The sequence below is a fragment of the Podarcis cretensis genome (assembly GCF_951804945.1).
Source record: "Podarcis cretensis genome assembly, chromosome: 6".
Taxonomy (NCBI): domain Eukaryota; kingdom Metazoa; phylum Chordata; class Lepidosauria; order Squamata; family Lacertidae; genus Podarcis; species Podarcis cretensis.
In genome coordinates, this window is record NC_137175.1 from 2,601,357 (window position 1) to 2,616,720 (window position 15,364).

The 15,364-nt window shown below is 46.5% G+C and overlaps 1 protein-coding gene across 1 annotated transcript; it reads left to right on the forward strand.

Moving 5' to 3' along the window:
• Positions 1-1,700: 1,700 nt before the first annotated feature.
• Positions 1,701-10,504, forward strand: LOC307217977 (uncharacterized protein). The gene is made up of 7 exons (XM_079980097.1): positions 1,701-1,735; positions 3,719-3,874; positions 4,853-4,926; positions 5,309-5,357; positions 6,619-6,676; positions 8,209-8,288; positions 10,133-10,504. The coding sequence occupies exons 1-7, from the start codon at positions 1,718-1,720 to the stop codon at positions 10,172-10,174; spliced, it is 477 nt and encodes a 158-aa protein (XP_079836223.1). The 5' UTR covers positions 1,701-1,717; the 3' UTR covers positions 10,175-10,504.
• The last annotated feature ends 4,860 nt before the right edge of the window (positions 10,505-15,364 follow it).

Consider the following 15,364-nt stretch of genomic DNA (forward strand, 5'->3'; position numbering starts at 1 on the left):
CCTGACAGGGCTGAGAGAGGAGCACCTGCAGGCAATGGGTCCTCCATCACCTCAGGAGCCAGAGCAGGCTCAGTTGATGCCTGCACCTGAGGATCCAGCACAGGTGAGGACCCTTCAGGCTCAGGCCCCAGCCCCGGCTCAGCTGGTTCTGGAGGCGGGGAATCCTGTGCAGGCTGGGATCCCTCAGGTTCAGCCTTCAAGTCCGAATCCCAGGCCATCACAGCGACTGCAGTTGGCTCCCACTGAATTTCCCCCCTCTTGTTCTCCTTGCAGCCTCAAATGATCTGCGGAGGAGCTGTGGTTCCGTGGCCCACCTATCCCATCAACTACCCACCAGCCACCCTTGTTCCTGACGGACACATCTGTTATTTTTTGAACGAAGCTGACATTGACAACACCTTTTCAACTTTGAGGGCAAGAGAATTATTCAACCTTGAGCTCACCCAGGTGAGTTCTGCACAATGAGGGCCCTTTCCCTGGGCAATTGACAACAAGCTGGAGGCAGTGGGCACCAATTTTTTTGGGGGGGAGCCCACTGCCCCCTTGATTCCATAATCTCACCCCCAGTGCCCCCTAACCTCAAAATAAATTAAAAAAATTAAAAAATTGTCCAGTAGCACCTTAGAGACCAACTCAGTTTGTTCTGGGAATAAGTTTTTGTGTGCATGCACGCTTCTTCAGATACACTGAAACAGAAGTCACCAGACCCTTATATATAGTGGGAGGGTGGGAGGGGTTTTTCTCAGGAGGGTAGTAGGAGATGGGTGATTGACGCAATTGACTCAGTTTGACTTCTCCAATGGATTACATCCCACACAAACACTCTCCGCTTTTCACATCTGGATCTCAAAGCAGATGTGTGTGTTTTTTAGAAAAATGGGGAAATCTACAGAAAGGAACAGCTACAATTAAAACCCCACATTTTAAAAACCCCAGAACAATTAGCCAGGATCTCCTTAGGGCAGTAGTACACTTGCCATTAGGGACGCGGGTGGCGCTGTGGGTAAAACGTCAGTGCCTAGGACTTGCCGATCGTATGGTCAGCGGTTCGAATCCCCATGGTGGGGTGAGCTCCCATCGTTCGGTCCCAGCTCCTGCCCACCTAGCAGCTCGAAAGCACTCTTAAGTGCAAGTAGATAAATAGGTACTGCTTTATACCAGGAAGGTAAACGGCGTTTCCGTGTGCTGCGCTGGTGCTGGCTTGCCAGCTGCAGCTTCGTCACGCTGGCCACGTGACCCGGAAGTGTCTCTGGACAGCGCTGGCCCCCGGCCTCTTAAGTGAGATGAGCACGCAATCCTAGAGCAGGACACAACTGGTCCGTACGGGCAGGGGTATCTTTAACTTTACCTTTACACTTGCCATTGATAACGTTAAAAGCGTCTTATTAAAATGTAACACCAGGGGGTGCTGCAGAGCAGAGAGCCACCGACAATGGGAAACTGCCATTAAGCATTCTAAACATTATTAAAAATAAAGTTTTGTAAGATCAGTGTAGATCCAGCCCCTGTCATAAATATAAGGGTAGTATTATATAAGGGTTGCTATTAGCAACAGGACAACCATTTCCTCTTCTATCCAGGGAGACATCCTTTCAGACAGCGTGTCTGCTGGTTGACTCTTTGAACAGAGCCCAGCATAGGGGGGGGGGACCATGGCAGAACATTATAATCAAGATGTATTTTCTTTCCACAGCCGACTGTGACCACCACTTCAATAATGAGCCACATCCCTGAGGTACGTGATTCTCCTTGGCTGTGAGATGTTACTTGGGTGTGTCAGGGGATTGGGAGATTTTCAGAGATTTGTTCATGGGCCGGCAGGGTGGCAAAATGGCTTCTTGGCTCCCCTGCGTGTGAGCGACGGACACAACATTTTGGGAGCGATACCGACCACTTTGGAAACACCCCTCAACAAGTTCAGGACAACGATACCCTTTTCCTCTCCCCAGGAGAAGCTCTGGAAACCAGCCTTGCAAGTTTGCAGCTTGGTTCAGCTGATGCTGCGCGGCAGGAGCCAATTGGCTAGTGCCTGTGTTGTTGCCAGCACATCTCTCCGCTCTGTCTATGGAGCAGTTTTGCAGCTGTTTTCAGGGGCTTCAATGGGGACAGGAAGGACTGCCAGCTGAATCAGGATTTGCTGGTCTGTCACACAAACTGTGAAGCCAGCTGCGACTCAAAGTGAAGAATCCTCTGGGCTGGCTTTTTCAAAAGCATTTTATTGTTTTCCCGTGTAAGAGAAACACAATTTAAAATACAATAAACAGCAGCAGCTTATAGCTGGAATCGCTGCTTAGAAGAAGTTTATGATGTGTATTGAAATCTCTCCAGATGTTTCTGTGGGTCTGGGGAGGTTGTCTCGGTTGATTGTCCCATCTCATATGGGGAGATATTGCCTCTGGCCTCCCTGAGCTGGCAGGTCAGTTTCTCAACCAGAGCAACAGCGCCACACCTGAGCATGCCACGAATCTTATCGACAGGCCTGCTGCAGAAAACCAATGTTTAGCAATTTCTAAACAAAAACGCCAGCATCTCCTGGTGAGATAAGTTGATTTCATAGAATTATAGCGCGGTGGAGCTGGAAGGGGACACCCAGAGTCATTGTATATTATTGAAATTATATATTATGTCCTACATCTTGCGCCCATTTAATCAGTACTGATTTTCCTTCTTCATCTTTGGTCTCCCATTCCAAAAGGATATTATATGCCTTTTAAAAATAATTTTGTGTTTTCTTCTATCACTTTATCAAATTAGAGCAAATTATATAGCCAAGGTAGCCACCAACTGTAAAGGAGATGAATTTATTTGACCCTATCTACATCAAGCTATATTCTATCTTTATCACCAAACTCCGAATATAATTGCACATTGTATGAATTAATATTATTTTTAATATATTAGTGGTCATGTGATAATTTTAGCTTACAAATTTTATTGTTTAATGTCTTAATTTGTATAGTAAGGTACTTTTATAGCTCTGTTTAGAGTAGGTAATGTCTTGATAATATAAATGTTTTAAGTATCAATTCAGTATATTTTCATTTAATTGTTGAATGATTCTGTGTACATTGCGGCAGCCTTTGGCTATCTGCAATAAAACTGACTGACTGACTGACTGACTGACTGACTGACTGACAGCTCCTTAAATACCAAACTGGTCTTCCCTCTAAAAGATAACTTCCATAACACCTTACGTTAAAAACCTGACAGTACCAAATGATCGAAGGCTTTTCACCAAAGCCAGAATAAACATCTTTCCTTCTGCAGTGTTGGATGGCAGGTTGAGAGGAGTTCCCTGCCAGGACAGACTTTGCTCATGTGCCCAAGACATCGATTCTATAAAACATATTTTGCTGCACTGTGCGAATTACGAGCAAGGCAGAGCTGAACTGATATTACCCTTGCTGGTACCTTTCCCGGGAAAATCAGAGGCTCACTATGTCAGGTTCCTATTGGAAGACCGGACAAACGCTAGAGCATTAGCAGTGGCAAAGTTTTTATCGGTGGTTGAAAGAACCAAGGATCCCTATATTCTGAGCAACATGCTTGTTTAACCTGGAGGTAGGCTGTATGAATTGTGCATTGCTTTGTAACGATTTGTTGGGTCTCTGGACCGTAATAAAGATTGATTGATTGATAACTTCCACCCCACTGGTGACGTGCGCCAGAGCCAGGATAGATGATCCTGAGAGATCACATCTACCCTCTTTTCCCACAGATTAACTGTCCAGCGGATCTTCCTTCTTTGCTGAAGTTCTCATGCAGAAGCATCTCCATCCAGTTTACTGCTAACGCTGTCATTCTTGATGCTGAGCTGCATATCAATATTGGCTATCTCCAGTCAGAGTTTGTTGGCCTCCTTCAAGCCACAGCGGTAAGTAAAAACACCGGGCAAGTGATGCTTCGGGAGCCCAAAATCAGGGGTGGGATTTTCTGAAAACCTCAATGCAGATTTTACCTACACCTATTTCCCTCCCTAATTCTTGTTTTGCTCCTTGGTCTCAACAAGAAGTGCGTCTCCCCCGATCTCCCCACCCTGCTGTACTGAAAATGTGAACTGTTAGGCACACGTGCTCTCTAGGCTCCTAAAAGCAACCAGCACGCAGCTATAAATGAAAGGCAATAAATTGGTGAAAGATGAGCCACTCCTCTGTGCAACCTGAGCTTCGCGTTTAATTTTGCACATGCTTATTTCGCTTTATGTTATGTGGGTGGCTCTGTTAAACCACAGAGCCTAGGACTTGCCGATCAGAAGGTCGACGGTTCGAATCCCCACGACAGGGTGAGCTCCCGTTGCTCAGTCCCTGCTCCTGCCAACCTAGCAGTTCGAAAGCACGTCAAAGTGCAAGTAGATAAATAGGTCCCGCTCCGGCGGGAAGGTAAATGGCGTTTCCATGCTCTGCTCTGGTTCGCCAGAAGCAGCTTAGTCATGCTGGCCACATGACCCGGAAGCTGTACGCCGGCTCCCTCGGCCAGTAAAGCGAGATGAGCGCCGCAACCCCAGAGTCGGCCACGACTGGACCTAATGCTCAGGGGTCCCTTTACCCTTTACCTATATTACCAATAAAGAGTTTGTGAATGTTTATTCCAAACCTGCCAAGGAGTCCAGTTCATTTTGTTGTTCCTTTAAGTACTTCGTAAAAGGTTCCCATTCTTCTTTAAGGTCACAGTTATCCTTGTCACGTAGTTTATGTGTCAATTATGTGCCAATTCCGCATAATCCATCAGTTTCTCTTGCCACTGTTCTTTAGTTGGGATTTCCTCATTCTTCCATCCTAAAAACCCCCCGGATTCCTCTCAATCTCCCCTGGCCCTCGGTTTCACTCTGATGACCTTTGCATCCCAATTTCAGAGACTGCGAATAATTCTCCGCCCGGCCATTGACTGCAGCAGAGGACGGCTGCTGTTATCGGTGGATCTAATAAGGTAATGCATGCAAGGATCCGTCCCCCACTTTGGATTAGGTCCCTTGGGACCGTGGATGGAGGCCCTTGTGGGCAGCTGTGGTGGGCTTGGGGCAGAGAGCGTTGTTTGTGGGCACTCTTGACGCTTCTTCCCCCCTGCACACAACTCACACTTCCTGCCACCTGACTATTCCTGGCTCTGGAAAGGTCCCCAGATGAGTAGGTGTTGAAGAGGCCTGTCTAAGAAAGCAGGGATGCAGGACTCAGGCTGTGAATGCAAGGAAGGAAAGAGGCCCTATAGATTGGAAGTTGCAAAGAGACCTGGGGCTGGCTTGGGATTGAAAGTTGGGGAGGGGAGAGGTTGCTCTGCCTCACATCACAGCGGCTCATTCCTCTCTCCCCAGCGACCTCCAGATTACAGCTGCTTGCAGCGGGAGCCCTTGCACGATTTCTGTAAGTATCGGGTGATTTAATGGGGGCAGCGGGGCTCATGGATGGAGCTGACCTCACTCAGCCCTCCCCCCCCCCTCCAGCTTTTAGTTGGGCAAAATCAACATCTCATGCATTTTTGCCCAGGCCGTTGTAGGGCATATCGACCACACAGATTTTAAACCGATGGACACATCTCTTCCCTCTCTCTAGGGAATCGTGGGCCCTGTGGTTTTGAGGGTGGCAGGGACCTCTAGCAGAGACACACCCCCCCCCCCGCCCAGCCTTGACACCCAAAAACAATTCCCATGATTCCTTGAGGGGAAGCCATGACAGAGTGGAACTGGTGCTGAAGTGATGTTAGTTGCAATGCACAGAATATGCTCCTTCACCCGCCTTGCATCTTGCGGTTTCTGGGCTCGATGGTTCTCCCCCTGCTATCTGGTCTCCCTTGGGGTCTTCACGCCTCTAAAATTACTAGCATTTGCCAAAGCCCTCCAGCTCTTGATCTGTGCCATTCAGGGCTCTGCCCAGTATACCTGAAGGAGCATCTCCACCCCCATCGTTCTGCCCAGACACTGAGGTCCAGCGCTGAGAGCCTTCTGGTGGGTTCCCTCACTGCGAGAATCAAAGCTACAGGGAACCAGGCAGAGGGCCTTCTTGGTGGTGGCACCTGCCTGTGGAACGCCCTACCACCAGATGTCAAAAGAAAAACAACTACCTCACATTTAGAAGACATCTGGAGGCAGCCCTGTTCAGGGTAGTTTTTAATGTGTGACATTTTGATGTATTTTTAATCTTTGTGGGAAGCTGCCCAGGGAGGCTGGGGAAACCCAGACAGATGGGCGGGCTACAAATAATTTATTATTATTATTATTATTATTATTATTATTATTATTATTATTATCCAACACACCCTGGTAGAAGTGCTACTTACCTACCTTTCCCCCAGTCTCCTTCCAGTTGCTTTGAAAGGGACCCTAAAAGGTATCTAGTCCACCCCTTTGGCCCAAGGGCTGGTGGTCTCCCACTCACCCTCCTGCCCCACTCCCTTTCTTCCCTCTACGGAAAGCAAGTGCAAATGCAGGAAATGTGTGATGCCTCAGAAGGTGGCCAATTCTCCTTCATTTGGAGGCTGCATGGCCATGCGCCATGAATTCTTTAGACGTGGTTCCAGCAATGAAGCGGGTTGGACTAAATGACCCTTGGGGACCCCTTCGAAGTCCACAGTTCCATGATTCCCATCTGCCTCTCTCTTGACGTGTAGAGGGTTTTCTTTTTGCAGGGCTCCGTGATAGAGGAACTGTTTCCGATAAGGACACACTTCCAGAACTTATTCAACGGTGAGTGTCGCTCAGGGGCACGTTTTGCTGAGACGGCTGGTGAGATTTGCACCGGCTCAAGCATCTCCTTCCGACTTCGCCGCAGCAAAATCTAGGGGATGGTCGGTTTAAAGGTTCCAGCATTCGGGGACCCTTGACATGAATGTCAGCGGCCCCCCAATCCTCACTTGCCCCCCAATGGAAAACCTTGCGAGACTGGCAACTTCCTTGTGGGTAACAAAATAAATAAAAAGTGTGGCAGAAAAAAATAACTCAAATATTATGTGTTGCCAAAGGCTTGGAGGACTCTAAAAAACCTAAGCTGTTTGGTGGGACTTTATCTGCATCAAATGCAGGCCGGACTCCCTCTCTGCAGTATATAGTGGAGTTTGGCTTTCCTACCAACCTAACAATGTCTTTCCCAGATATACCGTGTTGCTTTTTTAAGCCCTTCTATTATTTTTGATGCCTTGATTTCTTTAATTTACTCCTTCATCATCCCTTTGGTGGTGCAGGAAAAACAACTTACACCTTAACTAAAAGAAAACAAATGAGATAATTGTGGACTTTAGGAAATGTAAATGGAATATTCAGCCACTTATTATTGAGGGGAAGTGCGTGGAACAGGTCTCGGTGTTTTGATTTCTGGGAATGGAGTTGAGAGATGACCTAACCTGGGGAGAGAACAGCAAAGACCTGATGAAGAGAGCACAGCAGAGGTTATATTTTCTGAGAATCCTCTGAAAAAACAAACTCTCAAAGGACCTGCTGATGGCATTTTACCATTGCACTGTGGAGAGTGCATTAACTTATCGTCTCTGTGTGTGTTTTGGGAGCTGCACGGCCAGAGAAAAAACAGTGCTATCCAGGGTTGTAAAGACCACAGAGAGAATAATTGGGTGCACTCTTCCCACCTTGGATCAAATCTATGCTTCCAGGTGCCATAGGAAAGCTGCATAGATAGTGCAGGATTGTGCGCACCCCGGAAATTATCTCTTTCAGCTTCTGCCTTCTGGAAGAAGATATAGGGTTATAATGACCAGGATTAGCCGTCTGAGAATCAGTTTCTAAGCAAATGCAATTCTGGTTCTAAACTCAGCATAAAGAGTCTCTATAGTATATTTTAAAATGGGGTTTCAGACTTTTTAGGGGGAACAATGACAATACAGTCATACCTTGGTTGAATGTGCTTTGGGATGAGCACATTCGAGTTGCGCTCCGTGGCAACCCAGAAGTAACGGAGCGTGTTACTTCCGGGTTTCTCCGCTTGCGCATGCGCAGACACTCAAAATGATGTCACGCGCATGTGCAGAAGCGCCGAAACATGACCCGCACACGCACAGACGTGCGGACACGGGTTATGTTTGCTTATAGATGCGAAAGGGGCTCCAGAACGGATCCTGTTCGCATCTAGAGGTACCACCATAAAGATATTGTATCGTATCGTAAGTGCTCCAAGGCAAAAATGCCAGAGGTATCAGTCTTTAGCTCTTGCGATGTGGGCACAGCCATAACTGCATGATAATCTTTTTATTCCCCGTCTTCTCCTGCAGAGAGGCTGAGAGGCGGAATCCCCTGGCCGTTCCCCATAAACTGCGCCTGTTCCTTCTGCCGTGACGTCATTGTTATCCCGGTGAGAAGAGAGACTTTAAATTGTATGCCAGTGTTGGGTGGGAGAGCATGCGGGACATAAGAAATGGGGGAATTGGGAAATAATGCGGGGGGCACAGTGTCCCATAATCCCTCTTCTGTATTTGTAAGAACTTGATCATTTAGTGTGGCAGCAGCTACCCTTTGGAACTCCCTGCCTCTTGATGTTGAGCTTGGAAACGCTTGTGTGAATTTTATTCTGCTCTGGCTAGTAGCCATGAGAACGGGGGGAGTCTGGGTGAGGAAGGTCTACCTTTTGGCTATAGCTTGACTACCACCAAGGATCTCTTTAGCTGCCCCTGGCAGGCTCCCTCTCCAACCCATCCCGCTTTTCACTTCCCATAGTAAAGTTTCATTTCATTTATCTCCCTCCTACTGAGGGACGCGGGTGGCGCTGTGGGTTAATCCACAGAGTCTAGGGCTTTTCGATCAGAAGGTCGGCAGTTCAAATCCCCACGACGGGGTGAGTTCCCGTTGCTCGGTCCTTGCTCCTGCCCACCTAGCAGTTCGAAAGCACATCAAAGTGCAAGTAGATAAATAGGTACCACTCCGGCGAGAAGGTAAATGGCGTTTCCGTGCGCTGCTCTGGTTCGCCAGAAGCGGCTTAGTCATGCTGGCCACATGACCCGGATGCTGTGCGCCGGCTCCCTCGGCCAAGAAAGAGAGATGAGCGCCGCAACCCCAGAGTCAGCCACGACTGGACCTAATGGTCAGGGGTCCCTTTACCTTTACTGTGTCCTGAAAGGATCCCTGTTGGCCAGGATTCCTTCCGTTGCCACCTCCCCCCCCTGCCCCCGTTCATTCCAAAAGGGCCTGTGCAGGAGAACTTCCCAAAGGAATTGTACCCCGAGTTTATTATTTCATAAAAGTTATACATCCTCTTTGATTGGGAAAGAGGGGCCTTGCAAAAAAGAGAAAAGAAAATGTGTACAAGGTATTTGTAACAATGCAAGAAATATAACTGTACAAGGGAAATGTATAGGGAAAGTTTAATTACTGAAACAGATTAAAAGTCCCGCCAGCTTTCTAAGCACCTGGATGGGCTTGTCTAAAGAAGAATGTTTTTATTTTCTCCAAAATTTTATCTTTTTTCTCATTTTGAGTTCTCTTCTTTATTGCATTCTGTTGTATCAGAAACCCTCTCATAACCGCTTTACTTGCGTCCCAGATAATTCTTTTTTCGACAGTAGTATGTTATAAAGCAGTAATGTTATAAAGGAGTATTTAAAGATGGATTATTAACAGGTGAGAATGTAAAGTTATAATATATTAAGATAAATTATTAAGATAAAAGCAAAAATGGAAAGGATTTTCTGAAATAACTAATTGAACTAGAATACAAAAAAGGGAGGTGTGAGGAGGTCAGGGAAACAAGTAATTGAAAGTTAAGATATGGAAAGGTTGACTTGTTTTTAACTGTGTTTACTTTTTTGTATTTTGTATTTTTTGTTTCTTTTTCTTTTCTTTTCTTTTTATTCATGTAACTTTTTTAAAACTTTAATAAATATTATTTTAAAAATAAATAAACAAGAATGTTTTTAGCAGGTGCCAAAAAGGAGTCCTGCCACTTTGATGTCCATAGGCAGGGAGTTCCAAAGTGTGGATGCTGCCACACTAAAAGATGAAGTTCTTACAAAGGCGACATGGGTGTTAACGTAATGCAGGGGCCCCAATTCCCATTCCCCGGAGTGCATGTGTCCACTGTTTGGGTTTTCTGCCTCAGAATTTACAGGGGCCTGAGTTGAAGAGGGTGGAATCCAGTGGCGAAATGGGAGGTTCATCATTCTCACCCAATCTCTTCTGTCCTTTTTTGCCTTTAAAAAACAGAAATTTGCCATGTGGTGCTGCAACCTGAACTACTTGCCCTGATAACCTCGGGTGGCTGGAGAAGACCCTTCGACGGAAGCCAGAGCGGTCCCTTTGCTTCGCTCAGAAGGGGGGAAAGGAGGGGAAACCGGGGTGGTTGATTTCTCTATCTTCTCTGTAGCGGGATGGGGTCAATCATGCACAGGGGTGTATCTTCAATTGTGCGCATCTTTAGATCTTGCAATCAGGGCTTTTTTCAGCTGGAACTCAGTTGGTGCCATTCTAAGAGAACAAGGGAGGCGTTTGTGGTGAGTTCTGGCACCTATTTTTCTAGGAAAATAGCAGTGCTTATTTTGCCTAAGGGCAGTTTTCAGGGGTGATTTTAAGGGCTAAAGGGTGAGAAGAAAGTTGTTTCATTAAAGAATCTTTGGACAGCATTCCTGACTTGTGGCATCTGATATTTATTTCTTTATTTAATTGCTTTGTCAAATTTATGCGCCATTTGATTCTTAAAACAAACACACACACACACACACACACACCTCAAAGCGGTTTATGAAAAGGTGAAATGACAAAATCAGGAATAATCTGCGATACTTTAAAACGTGCAGAGAGTTAAAATGCTAAAACAGATTAAAACTTGCACCAACTTTCTAAGCCTTTGGACGGGCTTGTGTAAACTAGAACGCTTTTGGCAGATACCGAAAAGAATACGGCAAAAACATCTGCTTGGCCTCAAGAGGCAGAGAATTCCAAAGTTGAGACGCTATCGCACTAAATGATCAAATTCTCAGCTAGCTCCTCATTGCTTGAGATATATGCACCTAACCAAGGCTGAGCTTTGCACATAGTTCAGGTCCACTAATGCAAATAAGGGATCGAAAGTAACGTTCAGTGATTGAATAGTTACAGAAAATGGTTACTGTTGCGTTCTAGTGGAGCTCTATATGAGCAGGCTGGCTGAAGCCTTCAGTTCAGTTCTGTTCTGGCCTGTGAATAAGCAAGAGCTGTTTGAAGAATCACTGTGTCGTCTGATATGTTCACCCACTACTTAACACTGGCGACGAAGGTGGGATCGATGGACAACAGAGCACAGCCAGATGCGGCCACCCTCTGAGCTGAGCTGAATCACTGAGCTGAAACACTGAGCAAAATCACTGAACGTCACTTTCGATCCCTTATTTGCATATGTGGACCTGAACTATCTACAGTATCCCCCTGCTGGCCCAGGGTGAGAACTTCAGTACATAACAAATTTTACTCACATTTCAGTTCACGATTTGATCCCTGAAAGGCAGGCTTTAGCTCGTAGTTACATAACAATCTGTGAGTTCGTCTCACATGGAGCTTGAACTCATGTGCTGCTGACTGAGAGCCAGCAGACAGCGAAATTACATTCAGAGAACAAAACGGCCGCAGTAGAGCAGCACTGCAGTAACAGTACATAACAGGTGTATTGCTTACATGTTAGTTCGTTTTATTCTTCAAACAAACAAACAAACACACACCTCAAAGTCATTTATGAAAAGGTGAAATGACAAAATCAGGAATGATCTGCAATACTTTAAAACGTGCAGAGAGTTAAAATGCTAAAACAGATTAAAACTTGCTAGCTCCTCACTGCTTGAGATATTTGCACCTAACCAAGTCTGTGCTTTGCACATAGGTGCATTGCTTACATGTTAGTATGAAGGTCTCCAATCTTTGGAGGACAATGGTCCCATATGGAATTTGAAATGGGAAGTGCAAAGGGCATCCGTCACAAAATGCCATGATGTGTGTGTGTGGCATAATGCAAAATGGAAGCCATGGCTAAAAGAGACAGGACCATGAGAGGGTGCAGGCAATCCCCATCAATCGATGTGGAAAAGGTGCCTGCACGTGTTAGCAAAGTCACTTAAATAATGCAGATTGAGTCCAGAGAGAAATAAATCCAGATAGCACTTTACTGACTAGCCTGAACAAAAACAGTGTATAATGTGAGGAGAAAGAAACAGAGGCGTTGTATTTCTTGGCCCCTAGGCATTGGCTCCTATGGTGAGTTCCCAAACATTTCCTTAAAAAGTTTCTTTCCAAAGTTTCTCTCTTCCCCCAGCCTGGGAAAAGGACTACTAGTAAAAAAAAAAGGGGGGGGTTACTTGCAAACTCTTCAAAGGTCAGATTCGTGTCCTTCAGAAAGTTGCACAGGCAGTAAAACTTTGCTTTGTTACAAAGTGGGGAAAGTTCCTAAATTGCTGGTATAAGATCTCAAGAGTGGCTGGTGAGAGCCATGCGGTCTGAGCAGCCAGCTCAAACGCTTCCTACCCTCCAGAGCAGGAGAAAACAAGCTTGCCCCATCCTCTTTGGGATGCCCCATGGCACCATTGGCCCCTTGCAGAACACACCCACGAAAGCCCCACAGATCGGGAGGGGCCCAGGGCATAGCTGTGGGCTGATGGGACTTGTAGTTCCCGGAGGGCGCCATGTTGGCGGAGGCTGGTTTAGACGACTACAGTTCTCTTGCTGCCACTTTCCGCACTCCGACTGACAGTTTAGTGTCAGTTCCCCGCGGGCTCCTCTTCCTTTTGATGCCAACTTAGCAGACGACACATTAGAAGAGCTCCTTTTGCTGAGAGACTAAAAGCGCGGAGGACGCTTTGATGTTGGAGGAATCATGATCAAAGCTCCCGCCGGTGCCACAATGCAGCTGGCTCTGCAAGCGAGGAGGAAACAAAGAGGCAGCTAAGACCACTCTGGTTATATTCAGATCGGGAGTGAGGAACTGATGAGTGGAGGAGACCCCACAAAGACGCAAGGCCTGGCCCTCGCTTTGATCATTGCCCGGGGACTCGAAACCCAAAGCGCTTTATGGAAGAGGCTGGTCCGTGAGGGTGGGGCACTGCCTGACCAGCCCCAGTCCTTCCTAGGGGTGTGAAGGCCTGGAAGAAGGATAATAAAAAATGGGGGGGGGGGAGAAACCACCCCAATTCCACCCCCTTTTCCTCCCTTTTTGTTTCTGAAAAATTGGGGAAATAACAGAAAAGTGAGGAGGGAGTGACCTCATTTTTCAGATTCCCCACTCCAAAAAAAATTGCACATTTCCAATTTTCTCTCAGCCAGCCCCGACTTTGCTGACTTCGGACTTAGAAACAGCCTAGCCTAGGGGGTGGCACTGCCAGAGAGGTTCCTCTGGGTCCTTGGCCTCAGGTGTTGCCCTTGCAAAACTCATCAGGCAGGAGGATGGGGGTAAAAATGCCTGTGTGTGTGTGTGTGTGTGTGTGTGTGTGTGTGTGTGTGTGATAGAGAGACAGACAGACAGACAGACAAGGGAGCCGGCGTTTGTCCGCAGACAGCTTCTAGGTCATGTGACCAGCAGGACTAAGCTGCTTCTGGTGAACCAGAGCAGTGCACGGAAATGCCGTTTACCTTCCTGCTGGACTGGTACCTATTTATCTACTTGCACCTTGACGTGCTTTCAGACTGCTAGGTTGGCAGGAGCAGGGACTGAGCAACGGGAGCTCACCCCGTCGCGGGGATTCGAACAGCCAACCTTCTAATCAGCAAGTCTTAGAATCATAGAATCATAGAATAGAATCATAGAGTTGGAAGAGACCACAAGGGCCATCGAGTCCAACCCCCTGCCAAGCAGGAAACACCATCAGAGCACTCCTGACATATGGTTGTCAAGCCTCTGCTTAAAGACCTCCAAAGAAGGAGACTCCACCACACTCCTTGGCAGCAAATTCCACTGTCGAACAGCTCTTACTGTCAGGAAGTTCTTCCTAATGTTTAGGTGGAATCTTCTTTCTTGTAGTTTGGAGCCATTGCTCCGTGTCCGCTTCTCTGGAGCAGCAGAAAACAACCTTTCTCCCTCCTCTATGTGACATCCTTTTATATATTTGAACATGGCTATCATATCACCCCTTAACCTCCTCTTCTCCAGGCTAAACATGCCCAGCTCCCTTAGCCGTTCCTCATAAGGCATCGTTTCCAGGCCTTTGACCATTTTGGTTGCCCTCCTCTGGACACGTTCCAGTTTGTCAGTGTCCTTCTTGAACTGTGGTGCCCAGAACTGGACACAGTACTCCAGGTGAGGTCTGACCAGAGCAGAATACAGTGGCACTATTACTTCCCTTGATCTAGATGCTATAGGATCTGTGGTTTAACCCACAGCGCCACCCGCGTCCCAGTGTGAGTAAACTTCTTCAAAATAAATTTTAAAATTCTCCAGCAGCACCTTAGAGACCAACTAAGTTTGTTCTGTGTATAAGCTTTCACGTGCATGCACACTTCTTCAGATACACTGAAACAGTAGTCACCAGACCCTTGTATTTAGTGGAAGGGTGGGGTCATCTGCATACTATCCCTTGTTTTTTCCTGTAGGACTAATTGCAGTCGCTAACAGTCGTCAACAGGTTTACCATACCCATTGAGTCAATCACCCATCTCCCACTACCCTCCTGAGAAAAGCCCCTCCCTCCCCCTATATATAAGGGTCTGGTGATTTCTGTTTCGTGTGACTAGTAGGTGGCTGTGACCTTTCCAGACCTGCTAAAAGGCCAAGTCACGCAGCCACCTCCTCCTTCTTCCTTCTTTTTCATTCTGCCTGCTTCCAGCTTCACCTGGACTGCACTCCTGGTTCTCAGCCAGCTGCCCCATGGCTATCTATCTTCCATATGGGGTAAACCTATTTCTATGAATTTGTAACTTTAAGCCTAAAGCCTGCCTTTGGGGATCTGCCTGATCATGAATAAGACTGTGGTGTCTTTATTTGTTGTTGTTGTTTAGTCGTTTAGTCGTGTCCGCCTCTTTGTGACCCCCTGGACCAGAGCACGCCAGGCCCTCCTGTCTTCCACTGCCTCCCGCAGTTTGGTCAAACTTAGTAGCTTCAAGTACACTGTCCAACCATCTCTTTTTTTAAAAAAAAATAATTTTTATTCGTTTTCCAAACAATTTTATACAGTCAACAAATTATTTTGCACTCATTCTTCAATTTTTTGACTTCCCTCAGTTTCTCTGTCAATCTTTCATAAAATTTCTATTTGTTAACACATTTCTAAACATAATATTGCCTTTCCCAACTCCTTTTCCTCTTACTCTCTTTTTTGCAGTATTTCTTACTATCTCACAGAGTCTCTTCAAAACCAACAAGCGTTGTCTGTACATCACATATATTTTTCAGATATTCTGTAAATTTCCTCCAGTCCTCGATAAACTTTTGGTCTTTCTGGTATCGAATCTTCCCAGTCAATTTGTCCAATTCTGCATATTCAG